Source organism: Bombina bombina, chromosome 6 (assembly GCF_027579735.1).
Source record: "Bombina bombina isolate aBomBom1 chromosome 6, aBomBom1.pri, whole genome shotgun sequence".
Lineage (NCBI taxonomy): Eukaryota > Metazoa > Chordata > Amphibia > Anura > Bombinatoridae > Bombina > Bombina bombina.
In genome coordinates, this window is record NC_069504.1 from 172417046 (window position 1) to 172436058 (window position 19013).

Here is a 19013-nt window from a genome sequence, read left to right on the forward strand (position 1 = left end):
GCCACCAATCAACAGCTTCTGAGCCTATCTAGATATGCTTTTCAGCAAAGAATATCAAGAGAATGAAGCAAATTAGACAATAGAAGTAAATTAGAAAGTTGTTTAACATTGCATGCCCTTTCTAAACCATGAAAGAAAAAATGTGGGTTTAATGTCCCTTTAAGGGTTGGGTATACATATATGGCTATGAGAAACACAAATAATACATATATATTTCCTAACAATGTACACATTTTAGCTCTGCTTTTTCCTGGGGCTACAATAACTAGGGCAGAGGGCTCTCAGCTGGTCATCCCTGAGATATTTTATTCTCATTGTATTTTTAATATTATCATTTATTTGTAGAGCACTAACAGATTCTGGATTAAGATATAGTATATATATTCAGCCTCAAAGTTAGAGCTTTTATTTCTATTTCTTTCTTTTTTTCTTTTTTTTTTTAACAAAACCTTACAAAATCATTACAAGGTTTGTCTTAGTATATTATATATTTTTTCTTAACAGTTGTTTTTATTGCAACTATAATTAATAAGCGGTTTTCATAAAGGAAGCAACCACAGCAGGTCTCTTTTTAACTCCAAATGATGTGCTTTATATAATAAATAAACCCCATTCGTACAAACTGATCTGGTGTGTATTATATCATATTTCACAGTGAACTAGGGTCATTATAAGGTCCTTTTTTTCAAATGTGATAAATGGATATAACTGGCACATTTAAGAACTGTTAACCATACACTTCTAAAAAATATATATATTTTTTATGCTGCCTCTGCAGAAACTGGGAGGATTCATTCATTACCCTGATCCAAGGCTACCTGTCTAGTAACTGCCTGTGAAGTAGTAAGTCAAACTATTTTCATTCTTTCTATGTGCTATCATTCAGTGATTCAGCTCATGTCATTTAGCAGATAAAGGGATCCTCAAGTCTCATTATAGACATCCATTATGGTTTTAGTCAACATAGCTCTGACCTCTGGATGTACTCATGCTCTCTACAAAGGTTAAAATACTGTCACAAACTTGTGTTGTGTTTTTCATTTATTTCTTTATTTTATTTTATTTTTATAGACAACATTTTCAGGACTTGAAGGGAAATTGTTTCATGATTCAGAGAGAGCATACAATTAATACAACTTTACAATGTACTTTTACTATCTAATTTGCTTCATTCTCTTGGAATCCTTTGTTAAGGGAGCAGCAATACACGACTGGAACTTAGCTGAGCACATCTGGTGAGCCAATGACAAATGGCATATATGTACAGCCACCAATCAGCAGCTAGCTCTCAGTAATGCATTGCTGCCATTGAGCCCACTCAGATTATACCAATAGAGAACGAATCAAATTAGATAACAGCAGTAAATTGGAAATTTATTTAAAGTTGCATGCTCTATCTGAATCATGAAAGAAAAAAATTGGGTTTCATGTCACTTTTATGTATTTTTGTTATAATAATAAAACGCTGTATTTATTTTGTGTTTTCTAACAGAGTCCATAATGTACTATTGAGAAATGATAATTGCATAATATTTCAATACCCCAATGACATTGCTAAGAACTGCTAAGCTAATACGTTCTTCACCTAGTGTTCAGTACTGGCAAATTTCTCATTGGATTTTTGTTTCTACATCTGGATTACATTCCATCAGATTTTGCTAGGGTGATTTTGGCTTTATTTTCTACTCTATTCCAACCCAATTAAAACAAGAAGCAGGTGATTTTTAATGTCTTTTCAAGTGGATTTGTGCACTGAAGCAAAATATATGTAGCCAAAGAAGAATAAAAACTTGGTGGTGAATGGATTCCCTATTGGTAATGACAGCCTAATGTGTCTGAATACAGATTTTTTTTCACTTAATAATGCCAAAACATTGCATCTGTTCCATCTAAAAGAAAATGCTTCAAAATATATTCTGGCACTTTGTTTAACCAATTATGTGAAAATTTGAGCTACATATTTTGTAATTAAACTAGGAATAGCTTGCAAAGTAAACAGCCAGGATTATGCCTTTAAAAAGCGCCCACAAAACTTTTGACAAGGTCAAAGCTGATTAATTTGAAAAGCCACAAAATTCTGCAAAAAACCCCTGGAAAAATTATGGATTAAGATACTGCAGCCAAATGGTCTTATTGTAAATTATAAGGAGTTCCTCAGAACCATCACTGTTCTGAGGATTGTCATAGGCTGTGAAGTTAGGTTGTCCTTCTTGCAGCTTCACCTGTTTGGGCAAATGTCTTGATTTTCAGGGACTGCCTGGCTCTACCCAGAATATACCCGGACTCTACTCAGCCTCATCCGTGTCATGATCTACCCCAATAATAGTACATCTGCCACCCCTCCTCTCGTCACCTCCTTCATCTGACTGTCCAGGAAATCCACTGAGAATTTTGATTGGCAGTTACGTACCTCTGCCACTCCTAATTAGCTAATGTACCTTTAATTTTGTCTTTAACACCTTTACAGGGTTTAAACATAGGCTAGATTACAAGTGACATGCTATTTAGCGCATTAGCTTAAGCATAAACTTCAATAGAAGTAATCTTTTTGTGCGTGTTGAGTTGCGTGCATATTACAAGTTGAAAGTAAAAAGAGTGAAACCCGATGCACGCTAACTTCTAAACTTCACAATATTTTGTTACTGTATTTTTCCCATAGACATCAATGGAGGGTACAGAATTAAAAAAAAACACCTATTGGAATATATGTTTACAATAAAAATAGAAATGTACTGTATGTGAAGAACATTGGAATGTGAAATATGTACAGTAAATATACAGTACAACACATCATACACACATACAGTATATATATATATAAACCCCTTACTCTGACAAACAAATGAAGTGCAAACAAAACTTAAATAGGCCTGTAAGGCCCTCCTCAAACAGTCTGCTAATAAGAATGCAGCGTGTACAAAATATACATGTGTGTACTAATTAGACAAGTAGTCAAACTGTATAGCTATTAACTGAATAGATCGTAAAAAATACTAATAAGAGTAGTGGCTCCAGATCACAGTCACAGAGACCCCAAATCCAAAGAGTCAAAATAATAACAATACAAATAAAAAGAAATGAAAAGAAAAAACTCCTCTAGCAAAGAAATCTGTACACAAACAGAGCTGTCAAGCCCCTAATCCCATTGGAGGGCTTGCACACGGCCACACATGACGTGTCGACCAAACACAATCCATGAAATTAATCACTAAAGTCAGAGGCTATCTATATTGCTCACAAATCCCAAGTCAGCGCATCATAGGGTCATCATGGAGGCAGCTCGGCTCAAATAACACATGTGGATGCTGACCACAAACTGCCATGATCACTCTCCTCAGAACAAAAATGGGTGAGCTGAACAACTCCTCGTGAGCTTCTCCCAAGCATCACTGGTTGTTAAGGAAACGAAGTGACGACACTTGCACCAGCCAATACTCACTATGAAGTGTCGTGGGGGGCGTGGTTGAATCCATATCCAGCAAAAAGAAGCATAATAACAATAACCAATGCTTATAAAACAAGACATTGCAAGAAAGGAACCCAATTCGTCATAGTGCAATAATGAAAATAAATACATGCATACCTAACCCATAACTCAATTCATCATCGTGCAATAATGAAAATAAATACATGCACATCTAACATAATAGGCTACAATAAAACGAAACAAAAAATAATATAAAAAATAAAAAGGCTAAGTACAAAAACTAATACAGTTAGGAGAAGAAACCTACAGATCAAGGCAGCATCCATGTGTCAACCAAAAACATGCAGAAGAGGACACAACCTTAGGGATCTACTTGTTCATACAGACATGCCCACTGAGGAGAAGCCTCGGTCATGGCTGCTCAAAAAGAAGGGATGTTTCTGCTGTATCAGTTGTGTCACATGTAACAGCATGATGACTGGCTCTTCGTTCCAACATCCGGACAAGAAAAAGAAGTACCAGATCAATACATTCCTGATGTGCACCACTACATACTGTATATTATCTATCTACTTCATTGCCCATGTGGCAAATTCTACACAGGAAAGACCTGTGATGATGCTCATACAAGGATGGCAAATCACCGTTCGTCCATACGTCAGGCACTACAAACTGGTAAAGTCGACTAACTGTTGGCACGCCACTTCCTTGAAGCTCACCATTCGGTGAATGATCTACATTTCCGGATCATAGATGATGTTCCCCCCTCCGAAGAGGGGGTAACAGAGAGAAGATTCAACTTCAGAAGGAAACATGCTGGATCTTTGAGTTGGGTACTCTGTCACCCAAAGTACTTAATGTGAATACGGGGTGGCAATGTTACCTCTGATTGGACTGCACCTTCATCGGATCTGATGGGAGTCCACGATCCATTTTTTCCTTTTTTTCATTAATTTTTTCCTTTTTTCCTTTTTTTAATTTTTTTCCTTTTTTTCATTTTTATTGTTTATTTTTTATTTTTGGTCATTTTTTTTCTTTATTGTTGTTTTTTTGAGAGTCCTCACTGGTTGCAAGCTCTCCCCCTGTAGATGAGAGTCCTCATACGTTGTATGAGAGTCCAGATTTATGTATATATCTGCATAGATGTTCTGTCATATATTAATCTGTTCAATTTTATATTCTCTTATATCATGATTTTAATATATTTTAAATTTTATTATGAATATGTGTTATTTTTATGTTCACTGATCACTTGTGTGGTGTCTCCAGGACCTCATTCTCTTGGGCTCCATACCAAAAAGTTAACCTTTGAATTTAAGACATATTGTCTGACAATGACAGGTGTTTACTGTTGATATATCTTTCTTTTCCTCACATTTTGACGTGAGAGATTGGTTCTCTCTTGTGAATTTATTCTTTATCGGTTTATAGTTTCTTTTTTGTCCCTTGGTTGCATGGTTTATTTCTTCTCATTTAACATAATTCCCCAGTTAGGCTCTGGGCATTTAACACTCATTTTATGAGTTTTTGGTTGACACACCGATGCTGCCTTTGTCTGTAGGTTTTTTCTCCTAACTGTATTAGTTTTTGTACTTAGCCTTTTTATTTTTTGTATTAATTTTTGTTTTGTTTTATTGTAGCCTATTATGTTAGATACTGTATGCATGTATTTAGTTTCATTATTGCACTATGATGATCTAAGTTATGGGTTAGGTATGCATGTATTTATTTTCATTATTGCACTATGACGAATTGGGTTCCTTTCTTGCAATGTCTTGTGTTATAAACATTGGTTATTGTTATTATGTTTCTTTTTGCTGGATACGGATTCACTCCATGACCCCCCCACAACACATCATAGTGAGTATTGGCTAGTGCAAGTGATGTCACTTTGTTTCCTTAACGACCAGTGATGCTTGGGAGAAGCTCACGAGGAGTTGTTCAACTGATCCATTTTTGTTCTGAGGAGAGTGATCATGGCAGTTTGTGGTCAGCATCCACATGTGTTATTTGAGGCGGAGATGCCTCCATGATGACCCTATGATGCGCTGACTTGGGGTTTGTGAGCAATATAGATAGCCTCTGACTTTAGTGATTGATTTCATGGATTGTGTTTGGTCGACACGTCATGTGTGGGCATGTGCAAGCCCTCCAATGGGATTAGAGGCTTGACAGCTCTGTTTGTGTACAGGTTTCTTTTCATTTCTTTTTATTTGTATTGTTATTATTTTGACTCTTTGGATTTGGGGTCCCTGGGACTGTGATCTGGAGCCACTACTCTTATTACTATTTTTTACGATCTATTCAGTTAATAGCTATACACTTTGATTACTTGTCTAAGTTACATGTATATTTTGCACACGCTGCATTCTTATTGGCAGACTGTTTGAGGAGGGCCTTACAGGCCTATTTTAGTTTTGTTTGCACTTCATTTGTTTCTCAGAGGAAGGGGTTTGGTTACTCCGAAACGTCAGGCTTGAATAAATAGTTTTTGATTCACTGTTGACTGAAGACCAGAGAGTGCTTTATTTACTTTTTGGACTCTATATATATATATATATATATATATATATATATATATATAATCCCAAAAAGAAGCAGGCACTCTCCGTTTGAATTTTCAAAATATTTTACTACGTGACGTTTCGGGGTTTCACCCCCGTCCTCAGACTTATAAGTCTGAGGACGGGGGTGAAACCCCGAAACGTCACGTAGTAAAATATTTTGAAAATTCAAACGGAGAGTGCCTGCTTCTTTTTGGGATTGTCTGTACTTATGCTGTGCACCCCAGACGTTAATTGAGAGTGCTTCACCACTTGATTGTGCTATATATATATATACACATACATACACATATTTAGACATGTATATGTATGTATATATACAATAAAGCCTGTCAAACACCTTGTCATAAACCATATACCTTTATGCCCTTATAACTTTTTTTTAAATATTTATATGAATATTTTTTATCAGATAGTGTTTATATGATTGTAACTGTAATTTTAAATATATTTATGTTGTATTTAGTGCAACTTTTTTATTGCAATTACTCTCTACGCAAGGTTTTTAGTCGCGATAGCAAGCAGAGAGTAAAATGTAATTGTGCTCTTGCGATGTCCATTTACTTTCAACTTGTAATACAAGAGATCTTTCCATCACGCACAAAAAGATGATATCACTCACGAGCAACAGTTAGCGAGCCACTTGTAATCTAGCCCATAAAACGCTATGTTCAATGAAGTAAACATAACAGAACTTAGAGCATTTTATTTTTTTTACAATATCCATTTAATGTTATGTTTTATAATATTCAATATAATGTTCACAGGCACAGAAAAAAATATAATTGAAATAAATAGCCACAGAAATGTACCTTGAATTTCTCATTTATTAAACCATTACGTTTACTCTGTAAATAAGCATTAGCGCTTCCACTTTTTGCCACGCGGATTCTTGCAAGCCGTGATTTCTGTGGAGTAAAACAGAAATAAACATACATAAATAATGCAAAATGGTAATAACACAGAATAATAGGTTACCAATTGAATTTACATCAATGGAAGAATAGTGCCAATGTATATGTACTGCTCATAACATCACAAAGAACATTGTTAATTCTGATTCCTAGTGGGTTTAATTTCTAGTGGAAGAAATTGATTTTGTTAAATGAATTATTGATGCATTCTCTTGAAAAGTCAAGTTATTCATATCCTTCATCATATTTAATTCTTTATCTACGCCTTGTACGCTTTCTATTTAAATTGAGGCTGCATTGCTACCACTTTGACATCTTGTTCGGTAGAAAGGCTAACGGCTTTATTCATAAATGGCTCTCTGGTTGCTCATATGATACATTAGTTCTCTTTGGAGTTACTAGTTAACTGTGAAATAGTAATTGTTCCATTTAATCTCAGAGATCCTAGTTAAATGTGAAAAATAAATTGCTTAATTTAATCTGAGAGTTCCTAGTTAATATGAGATAATCATTTTAATTTAAACCCAAGAATTTTAAGGAGATATTAAAGGGATTTGTGTTGAATTTAAAAATGTATTAATTTTTTCCTTTTTTTTTTTTTTTTTTTAAATTAAACTACTTTTTTATACTTGTGTAGCCATGTCCCTTAGGACCAGATTTACTAAAGCTCTCTAATCAGATGAGCTTATATAAAATGATGCTTCAGCATTGCGAGATTTTTCATAAGATTCTAAAAAAAATAACTTTTTTTCTATATCTCTGTAATGGGTGTTCCCTGCATTTCTAGATATGAAAGAAAGACAAGCACAGTACAATACAGCACTCCATCACATGGGAGTTTTGTTGCATTTACACTTTTTACTTTGTATTTTATATTACATTTAAGCTTTTTACTTTTTATTTTGTGTTTTAAGGTTTTGTATAGAGCAGTGAATTTAGGATTGATATTGTACAAATTTCTATTGTGTTTTTAATGTTTTATAATAGTAAAATGTAGAATATACTCTGTAAATTTCTGTGTTTTTTTATACTTTGTATTTTTTTTTCTATGAGAAACAAACCTGACATTTTCAGATAGTGAGAGGGACAGGAAGTTCCCTGGCTGTGTCTGAAGCTCCATCACAATTTTAATTATATTCTGTAAGAATCTTACTTATTATATATAGGTAGGGTGACCATATTGCTGCTTTAAAAAGGGACACATATGAAAAATACATATGTCAGGGCTGTTTTCAGGACTGTTTAAAGAAATGTTTTGTATAAGGACCCTAACTTATGTATTTTTCATATGTGTCCCTTCTTAAAGCGGCAATATGGTCAGCCTATATATAGGTCAAGTTTGTTAAGAGTTTACAATACACTTGTTTAACTGACATAAAAGTAATGTATATTAAACTATAGACAAATACAAGTCAAACTGTATTGAAAACATTTCATTTTAATTTGTATTTTCTTAAAACAGATAACTTATATTAGTGCCATGTGCTCCCTTGTGAGATCCTGCATACCAGAGAGCTTCATAACTTTATATGGGAGGCAGCTCTCATCTCTCTGGAACATCCAGGTGCCACCATTTTAATTAGAGAATTCAATTAGTTCCGCTCCTATGAACTCTGCACTCTAATTTCACTCTGTAAAGGTTTTTAGAATCTGGCCCTTAGTAAGCAATTAGTTGTGCACAAATAAGCTTTTCTTGTCACAATCAATATAAATGTAAACTGTTTTAATGTAAGCTTGGTTAAAGGGCCAAGGGAGTCAAATTTATACTTTCATTATAAAGATCAACCATACATTTAAATAAATAAAAAATCATGTTTACTTCTATTATGAAACATAGCTCTTTCTCTTAGTATTCTTTGTTGAAATGTAACTCTACCAGCGGTTCTAGGATGGGAGCGATGTGTGCAAAGCACCCGCAATCTTATATTTTCCATCTCTATGGGGATGAAGAGGAGGGTAAAAAACATAATTTATGCTTACCTGATAAATTCCTTTCTTCTGTAGTGTGATCAGTCCACGGGTCATCATTACTTCTGGAATATTACTCCTCCCCAACAGGAAGTGCAAGAGGATTCACCCAGCAGAGCTGCATATAGCTCCTCCCCTCTACGTCACTCCCAGTCATTCGACCAAGGACCAACGAGAAAGGAAAAGCCAAGGGTGAAGTGGTGACTGGAGTATAAATTAAAAAATATTTACCTGCCTTAAAAACAGGGCGGGCCGTGGACTGATCACACTACAGAAGAAAGGAATTTATCAGGTAAGCATAAATTATGTTTTCTTCTGTTAAGTGTGATCAGTCCACGGGTCATCATTACTTCTGGGATACCAATACCAAAGCAAAAGTACACGGATGACGGGAGGGATAGGCAGGCTCTTTATACAGAAGGAACCACTGCCTGAAGAACCTTTCTCCCAAAAATAGCCTCCGATGAAGCAAAAGTGTCAAATTTGTAAAATTTGGAAAAAGTATGAAGCGAAGACCAAGTTGCAGCCTTGCAAATCTGTTCAACAGAGGCCTCATTCTTGAAGGCCCAAGTGGAAGCCACAGCTCTAGTAGAATGAGCTGTAATTCTTTCAGGAGGCTGCTGTCCAGCAGTCTCATAAGCTAAACGAATTATGCTACGAAGCCAAAAAGAAAGAGAGGTAGCGGAAGCTTTTTGACCTCTCCTCTGCCCAGAGTAAATGACAAACAGAGAAGACGTTTGTCGAAATTCCTTAGTTGCCTGTAAGTAAAATTTTAGAGCACCGACTACATCCAGGTTGTGCAGTAGACGTTCCTTCTTTGAAGAAGGATTTGGGCATAAAGAAGGAACAACAATCTCTTGATTGATATTCCTGTTAGTAACTACCTTAGGTAAGAACCCAGGTTTAGTACGCAGGACTACCTTATCTGAATGAAAAATCAAATAAGGAGAATCACAATGTAAGGCTGATAATTCAGAGACTCTTCGAGCCGAGGAAATAGCCATTAAAAATAGAACTTTCCAAGATAACAACTTTATATCAATGGAATGAAGGGGTTCAAACGGAACGCCCTGTAAAACATTAAGAACAAGGTTTAAACTCCATGGTGGAGCAACAGTTTTAAACACAGGCTTAATCCTGGCCAAAGCCTGACAAAAAGCCTGGACGTCAGCAACTTCTGACAGACGTTTGTGTAACAGAATGGACAGAGCTGAGATCTGTCCCTTTAATGAACTAGCAGATAAACCCTTTTCTAAACCTTCTTGTAGAAAAGACAATATCCTAGGAATCCTAACCTTACTCCAAGAGTAACCTTTGGATTCACACCAATATAGGTATTTACGCCATATCTTATGGTAAATCTTTCTGGTAACAGGTTTCCTAGCCTGTATTAAGGTATCAATAACTGACTCAGAAAACCCACGTCTTGATAAAATCAAGCGTTCAATTTCCAAGCAGTCAGCTTCAGAGAAGTTAGATTTTGATGTTTGAAGGGACCCTGTATCAGAAGGTCCTGTTTCAGAGGTAGAGACCAAGGTGGACAGGATGACATGTCCACCAGGTCTGCATACCAAGTCCTGCGTGGCCACGCAGGTGCTATTAGAATCACTGATGCTCTCTCTTGTTTGATTCTGGCAATCAATCGAGGAAGTAACGGGAAGGGTGGAAACACGTAAGCCATCCTGAAGTCCCAAGGTGCTGTCAGAGCATCTATCAGGACTGCTCCTGGATCCCTGGATCTGGACCCGTAACGAGGAAGCTTGGCGTTCTGTCGAGACGCCATGAGATCTATCTCTGGTTTGCCCCAACGTCGAAGTATTTGGGCAAAGACCTCCGGATGAAGTTCCCACTCCCCCGGATGAAAAGTCTGACGACTTAAGAAATCCGCCTCCCAGTTCTCCACTCCCGGGATGTGGATTGCTGACAGGTGGCAAGAGTGAGACTCTGCCCAGCGAATTATCTTTGATACTTCCATCATAGCTAGGGAGCTTCTTGTCCCTCCCTGATGGTTGATGTAAGCTACAGTCGTGATGTTGTCCGACTGAAACCTGATGAACCCCCGAGTTGTCAACTGGGGCCAAGCCAGGAGGGCATTGAGAACTGCTCTCAATTCCAGAATGTTTATTGGCAGGAGACTCTCCTCCTGACTCCATTGTCCCTGAGCCTTCAGAGAATTCCAGACGGCACCCCAACCTAGAAGGCTGGCGTCTGTTGTTACAATTGTCCAGTCTGGTCTGCTGAATGGCATCCCCCTGGACAGATGTGGCCGAGAAAGCCACCATAGAAGAGAATTTATTGTCTCTTGATCCAGATTCAGAGAAGGGGATAAGTCTGAGTAATCCCCATTCCACTGACTTAGCATGCACAGTTGCAGTGGTCTGAGGTGTAAGCGTGCAAAGGGTACTATGTCCATTGCCGCTACCATTAAGCCGATTACCTCCATGCATTGAGCCACTGACGGGTGTTGAATGGAATGAAGGGTGCGGCAAGCACTTTGAAGTCTTGTTAGCCTGTCCTCTGTCAGGTAAATCTTCATTTCTACAGAATCTATAAGAGTCCCCAGGAAGGGAACTCTTGTGAGTGGAACGAGTGAACTTTTCTTTTCGTTCACCTTCCATCCATGTGACCTTAGAAATGCCAGCACTAACTCTGTATGAGACTTGGCAGTTTGAAAGCTTGAAGCTTGTATCAGAATGTCGTCTAGGTATGGAGCTACCGAGATTCCCCGCGGTCTTAGCACCGCCAGAAGAGCACCCAGAACCTTTGTGAAGATTCTTGGAGCTGTAGCCAATCCGAATGGAAGAGCCACAAACTGGTAATGCCTGTCTAGGAAGGCAAACCTTAGGTACCGATAATGATCTTTGTGAATCGGTATGTGAAGGTAAGCATCTTTTAAATCTACAGTGGTCATGTACTGACCCTCTTGGATCATAGGTAAAATTGTCCGAATAGTCTCCATCTTGAACGATGGAACTCTTAGGAATTTGTTTAGGATCTTTAAGTCCAGGATTGGTCTGAAAGTTCCCTCTTTTTTGGGAACCACAAACAGATTTGAGTAAAACCCCTGTCCCTGTTCCGATCGTGGAACTGGATGGATTACTCCCATTAACAAGAGCTCTTGTACGCAGCGTAGAAACGCCTCTTTCTTTGTCTGGATTGTTGACAATCTTGACAGATGAAATCTCTCTCTTGGAGGAGAGTATTTGAAGTCCAGAAGGTATCCCTGAGATATTATCTCTAGCGCCCAGGGATCCTGAACACCTCTTGCCCAAGCCTGGGCGAAGAGAGAAAGTCTGCCCCCCACTAGATCCGATCCCGGATCGGGGGCCCTCAATTCATGCTGTTTTAGGGGCAGCAGCAGGTTTCCTAGTCTGCTTGCCCTTGTTCCAGGACTGGTTAGGTTTCCAGCCTTGTCTGTAGCGAGCAACAGCTCCTTCCTGTTTTGGTGCAGAGGAAGTGGATGCTGCTCCTGCTTTGAAATTACGAAAGGAACGAAAATTAGACTGTCTAGTCTTGGCTTTGGCTTTGTCCTGAGGCAGGGCATGGCCTTTACCTCCTGTAATGTCAGCGATAATCTCTTTCAACCCGGGCCCGAATAAGGTCTGCCCTTTGAAAGGTATATTAAGCAATTTAGACTTAGAAGTAACATCAGCTGACCAGGATTTTAGCCACAGCGCCCTGCGTGCCTGAATGGCGAATCCTGAAGTTTAGTAAGATGTACTACGGCCTCCGAAATGAATGAATTAGCTAGTTTAAGGACTCTAAGCCTGTCCGTAATGTCGTCCAGAGTAGCTGAACCAATGTTCTCTTCCAGAGACTCAATCCAGAATGCCGCTGCAGCCGTGATCGGCGCAATGCATGCAAGGGGTTGCAATATAAAACCTTGTTGAACAAACATTTTCTTAAGGTAACCCTCTAATTTTTTATCCATTGGATCTGAAAAAGCACAGCTATCCTCCACCGGGATAGTGGTACGCTTAGCTAAGGTAGAAACTGCTCCCTCCACCTTAGGGACCGTTTGCCATAAGTCCCTTGTGGTGGCGTCTATTGGAAACATTTTTCTAAATATCGGAGGGGGTGAGAACGGCACACCGGGTCTATCCCACTCCTTAGTAACAATTTCAGTAAGTCTCTTAGGTATAGGAAAAACCTCAGTACTCGTCGGTACCGCAAAATATTTATCCAACCTACACATTTTCTCTGGTATTGCAACTGTGTTACAATCATTCAGAGCCGCTAACACCTCCCCTAGTAATACACGGAGGTTTTCCAGTTTAAATTTAAAATTTGAAATATCTGAATCCAGTCTGTTTGGATCAGAACCGTCACCCACAGAATGAAGCTCTCCGTCTTCATGTTCTGCCACCTGTGACGCAGTGTCTGACATGGCCCTAATATTATCAGCGCACTCTGTTCTCACCCCAGAGTGATCACGCTTACCTCTTAGCTCTGGTAATTTAGCCAAAACCTCAGTCATAACAGTAGCCATATCCTGTAATGTGATTTGTAATGGCCGCCCAGATGTACTCGGTGCTACAATATCACGCACCTCCCTCTGAGCGGGAGATGTAGGTACTGACACGTGAGGCGAGTTAGTCGGCATAACTCTCCCCTCGTTGTTTGGTGAAATTTGTTCAATTTGTACAGATTGACTTTTATTTAAAGTAGCATCAATACAGTTAGTACATAAATTTCTATTGGGCTCCACTTTGGCATTGCAACAAATGACACAGGTATCATCCTCTGAATCAGACATGTTTAACACACTAGCAAATAAACTTGTAACTTGGAAATACAATTCAATTAGAATAATATTAAAACGTACTTTAAGAAGCACAGAAGATCTATGACAGTTGAAAATTAATAAATTGAAACAGTTATAGCCTCAATCCTTGTAAATAACACAACTTTAGCAAAGGTTTAATCCCATTAGCAAAGATAACAAATTCTGAAAGCAGGAAACAAATTACAGAATAAACGTTTTTTATCTCAGTCAAACTATAATTCTCACAGCTCTGCTGAGAGAAATTACCTCCCTCAAAATAAGTTTTGAAGACCCCTGAGCTCTGTAGAGATGAACCGGATCATGCAGGGAATACAATGAGTTGCTGACTGAAATATTTGATGCGTAGTAAAAGCGCCAAAAAAACGGCCCCTCCCCCTCACACACAGCAGTGAGGGAGAACAGAAACTGTCAGAAAACAGATTAAGCAACTGCCAAGTGGAAAAATAGTGCCCAAACATTTATTCACTCAGTACCTCAGTAAATGAAAACGATTTTACATTCCAGCAAAAACGTTAAACATAATCTCTAGTTATTAAACAGCTTTATGTATTTCTTACAGTGTAATTCTAGTGAAGTACCATTCCCCAGAATACTGAAGTGTAAAGTATACATACATGACATTATATCGGTATGGCAGGATTTTCTCATCAATTCCATTGTCAGAAAATAAAAACTGCTACATACCTCTATGCAGATTCATCTGCCCGCTGTCCCCTGATCTGAAGTTTACCTCTCCTCAGATGGCCGAGAAACAGCAATATGATCTTAACTACTCCGGCTAAAATCATAACAAAAACTCTGGTAGATTCTTCTTCAAACTCTGCCAGAGAGATAATAACACACTCCGGTGCTATTTTAAAATAACAAACTTTTGATTGAAGATATAAAACTAAGTATAATCACCATAGTCCTCTCACACATCCTATCTAGTCGTTGGGTGCAAGAGAATGACTGAGAGTGACGTAGAGGGGAGGAGCTATATGCAGCTCTGCTGGGTGAATCCTCTTGCACTTCCTGTTGGGGAGGAGTAATATTCCAGAAGTAATGATGACCCGTGGACTGATCACACTTAACAGAAGAAATGACTATTCCCTGAGCCTATCCTTTTAGGCAGACTATGGCCTCTATTTAACAAAGTCTGGCAGACCTGATCCGACAGTGCAGATCAGGTCCACCAGACCTCACTTAATGCGGAGAGCAATACGCTCTCCGTATTCAGCATTGCACCAGCAGCTCACAAGAGCTGCTGGTGCAATGCCGCCCCCTGCAGACTCGCGGCCATCAGGGAGGTGTCAATCAACCCGATCATACTCGATCGGGTTGATTTCCGGCGATGTCTGTCCGTCTGCTCAGAGCAGGCTGACAGGGTTATGCAGCAGCGGTCTTTGTGACCGCTGCTTCATAACTGCTGTTTCTGGCGAATCTGAAGACTCGCCAGAAACACGGGCCGTCAAGCTCCTTTCGGAGCTTAATAGATAGGCCCCAATGTCTCACAATAGCCTAACCACACCCCCAGACCTCCTGGCTCTGTCCTCAGAGCAATTGCTAATCCACCTCCCCTATACTGCACAGGCGGAACACCAGCAACTAAACCCAGAAGTGTTTGCCCTCATAATAAGTTTGTAGAACAGCCACTGTGTAGCTCCTTTTCATGAGAGAATACTGCAGTAGTCTCAGGAGCGTTCGCTCGACCATAGCATTATTATCAGCTGTGTCTGCAATATTATCTGTAACATGGATATACTGTACATAAGGTGCTCAAGACCTGTGTATGTTCTTGAGCCTGCTATACGAATGTTGAAAAAAGCTAAGCTTCAACAAAAGATATCAAAAGAAAGAGGTGAATTTGATAGTGCAAATTGTTTTTTTTTTTATGGTATGGTCTATTTTAATCATGAAAGTTTTTTCCATGAATCTATAAATGCTTTTTTCATATGCTTGATAGAAAATGTTTATCTTTCCGTAATAATAATGTGAAGTTGACAAAAGAATATGTCTTAGTATAGGAATTTGTGTTAAGCAATTATCACACAGATAAATTAAAGGGACACTGAACTCAAATTGTTTCTTTCGTGATTCAGATAGAGCATGCAATTTTAAGCAACTTTCTAATTTACTCCTATTATCAAATTTTCTTCATTCTCTTGGTATATTTATTTGAAAAGCAAGAATGTAAGTTTAGACGCCAGCCCATGTTTGGTGAACAACCTGGGTTGTTCTTGCTGTATGGTGTATAAATTCACTCACCAATAAACAAATGTTGTCCAGGGTCTGAACCAAAACTTTGCTGACTCCTTAGCTTAAATGCCTTCTTTTTCAAATAAAGATAACAAGAGAACAAAAAATTGATAATAGGAGTAAATTAGAAAGTTGCTTAAAATTGTATGCTCTATCTGAATCAAAAGAGAAACAAATTGGGTTAACTGTCCCTTTAAATATAGAGTTTTACTTTGCTTCATTCTGATGTCAAAGCAATTTGGGTTCCATTTAACAAAAGGTGGGCGGATAAGGTTCACTGTTGTGAACCTCGTCTGCTCAGCCTTGCAACATGTGGGCAGCAGGACACTGCCCACATTCACTATTGCTCAATCTGCTTATTGTACAATGCCGCCCCCTGCTTGCACGTGACCAATTACGTGCAAAAGGGGGCTGTCAATCATCTCGATCCGATGATCAAAATGATTGCTGTACCATTGATAGACATTCCAAATACTTTTTTTTGGCTTTGATTCAAATAAAGTAACAATAAGAGTGTATTCATTTGTCATTTTTGTATAATTTCTTTACTGTGATGATATGTTTTTGTTGTATAAATGTATTTTTAACATAATAAAACTATACACATAAAAAATCTAAAGAATACAACCTTCTGTGCTCTGCGTTTGTCTGCTCGCTGATTCTGGTGATAGATGCGACTGAAATTGGAAACAATTACAGGAACTGGCAAAGCGATGACCAACACCCCACTTAGAGAACATATGGAACCAAAAATCTTCCCTGCTATTGTCTTCGGAACCATATCCCCATACCTGTTAAAAAATGAAACATAGGTAGTAAAACAGGAAACCACTTAAATGAGCTTATGTGTAAAACTAAATGTGTAAATTACAATTGATTAAATATTTAAGGGTTTAAAGCAGCAAAGTTATGGTGAAAGGGGTTAAAAAGAAGTTACTAAATGGATTAAAAACGTGCACCAATATTTTGTGTTACCATAGCACTAGTGCAGTCAGAAAGCTTATAAAATTTGTCAAATACATTCTATTATTGCACTGTTGCTTGCATATAACTATGTGTTTAACCATGCAATCCATTACTGGGAGCTAGCTGAATGCATCTGGCGAACCAATGAAATGATGAATACATACATAACCACCAAATCACTAGCTATTGCCCAGAAGTGCATAAGCCAACCTAGGTATGCTTTTCCTCAAAGCATACAAACGGAACAAAGTAAATTTGACAATAGAAGTAAATTAAAAATGATCTTAAAACTGCATACACTATTTGATTCATAAAAGTTTATTTTTGAATTGCATGTGTCTTTAAATGATCTTACTTGGTATAATATGGCTTCTAATAAAGAAAACAAATTTAAATAATAATTATATTATTTTTATTATTAATTTTTTATTCCTTTTATACTATTATAAATACTACTTCTAAAAAAATGCCCTCTATACTGTAGAAAATATTTATTTTGTTGGAAAGCCTTTAATATCTTTACATCAGTACCCTGCTCACCCTGTATATTTATTTATTTGTTTAGTCTGTTATATGTATCTATATACGAGTTGTTACATTACCCCCCCCCCCCCCCATGTATCCAGTGCTATGGAATTACTTTACCAATGCATTGCAGTTTAGCTTGAAATGTCTATTGTGTGGATTTTCAAATAAAACAGAAACTCATTAATAAATATATTGTTAATGCAAATGATATGGGCTGCTAGTTTACCAGTGCACATGTATAAAGTCTCTCTTTTCCTAAAGCTGATCTGAATATGATGCTCATTAGATTGTTCTATAAAAGCTACACAAACATCCAGTGCCTGGGTAAGAGCACACTATTCTGTAGGATTGATTTTAGTCATTAAAACATAATGGTGTGTAAAGCTAAACTTTTATCTTCCATTACTAGTCCCTAATCCCTAGGTTGTGAAACATTTTTCCTGTGTAGAACTGTTGGAATTTCCATTAATCATATCACCTTTACATCAATTTGTTTCATTTTATTACAAAGGTATTGTATGCCTGCTTCTTTTTTTTTTTTACGAGCTAACATACTGCTGTCCTTTGTTGGCATTTAAGGAAATAAAATGTGAGCAGTAAAATGCATAACCCCATCATAACAGCAGAGTTCCTTTTTATTGCAACAGTTATGCAAGGTAGAATTAAGCATGTGAACTGTCCACTAGGTGGCAGAATGCACCATTAATAGCAAGTTGTTTAAACTGCAATCTACAGACCATTTACTAATTATAATTGCATAGAGGTAGCTTATGCTATTGCAATATTTTTATTCTATTTAAATAATGCTTATGCACCAGAAATCTGAAATACTAAGAATTTTGTTTGATAATAAAAAAAGGCAAATACAAAAAAAAACCAACATTTAAACAAAGAAGAAACTAATTATATCTTAAAACTGATCCCCACAAATTCTGCTAATGTGTCATTAGAATATTTAAAGTCAGTCTACTCCAGAATTGTTATTGTTTAAAAAGATAGATAATCCCTTTATTACCCATTCCCCAGCTTTGCATAATTAACACTGTTATAGGAATTATCACCACTACGGCACATTAGTTCATGTGTGTCATATAGATAACATTGAGCTCTTGCACATGAAGATACCTAGGAGTCAGCACTGATTGGATAAAATGCAAGTCTGTCAAAAGAACTGAAATAAGGGGGCAGTTTGTAGAGGCTCAGATACAAGGTAATCACAGAGGTAAAATGTATATTAATATAACTGTGTTGGTTATGCAAAACTGGGGAATAGGTAATAAAGGGATTATCCTTTTTTTTTTTTAAACAACAAAAATTATAGTGTTGACTGTCCCTTTAAAATTGCATGCTCTATCTGAATCACGAAAGAAAACATTTGGGTTTCATATCCCTTTAATACTATACTGATGGAGAGATAAACACATATAACATCTAAGATACCAAGTTAAAAATGTACACATGAATGCTTGTGCCATTCAGAGTGTATTTATGAACACTAGAGACTGTCAGATATTTTTTTGTTGGCTGCTGAATGTGAATGAAGGAGATCGTTTGCGGCCTTCGGCTCTTTTAGGAGCTAGATTTTTTTATTTGAAAGTGCAACACACTAATTATGTAGCACT

General features: G+C 37.5%; 1 protein-coding gene across 1 annotated transcript in view; it reads right to left on the reverse strand.

Moving 5' to 3' along the window:
• The window catches only part of KCND2 (potassium voltage-gated channel subfamily D member 2), an 814746-nt gene that overhangs the window by 107954 nt on the left and 687779 nt on the right, over positions 1–19013 (reverse strand). Inside the window, exons 2-3 of the mRNA XM_053716682.1 lie at positions 16526–16688; positions 6804–6899 (exon numbers count right to left, since the gene is read on the reverse strand). Coding sequence (XP_053572657.1) covers positions 6804–6899; positions 16526–16688 — 259 coding nt within the window. The remainder of the gene's footprint in view (positions 1–6803; positions 6900–16525; positions 16689–19013) is intronic.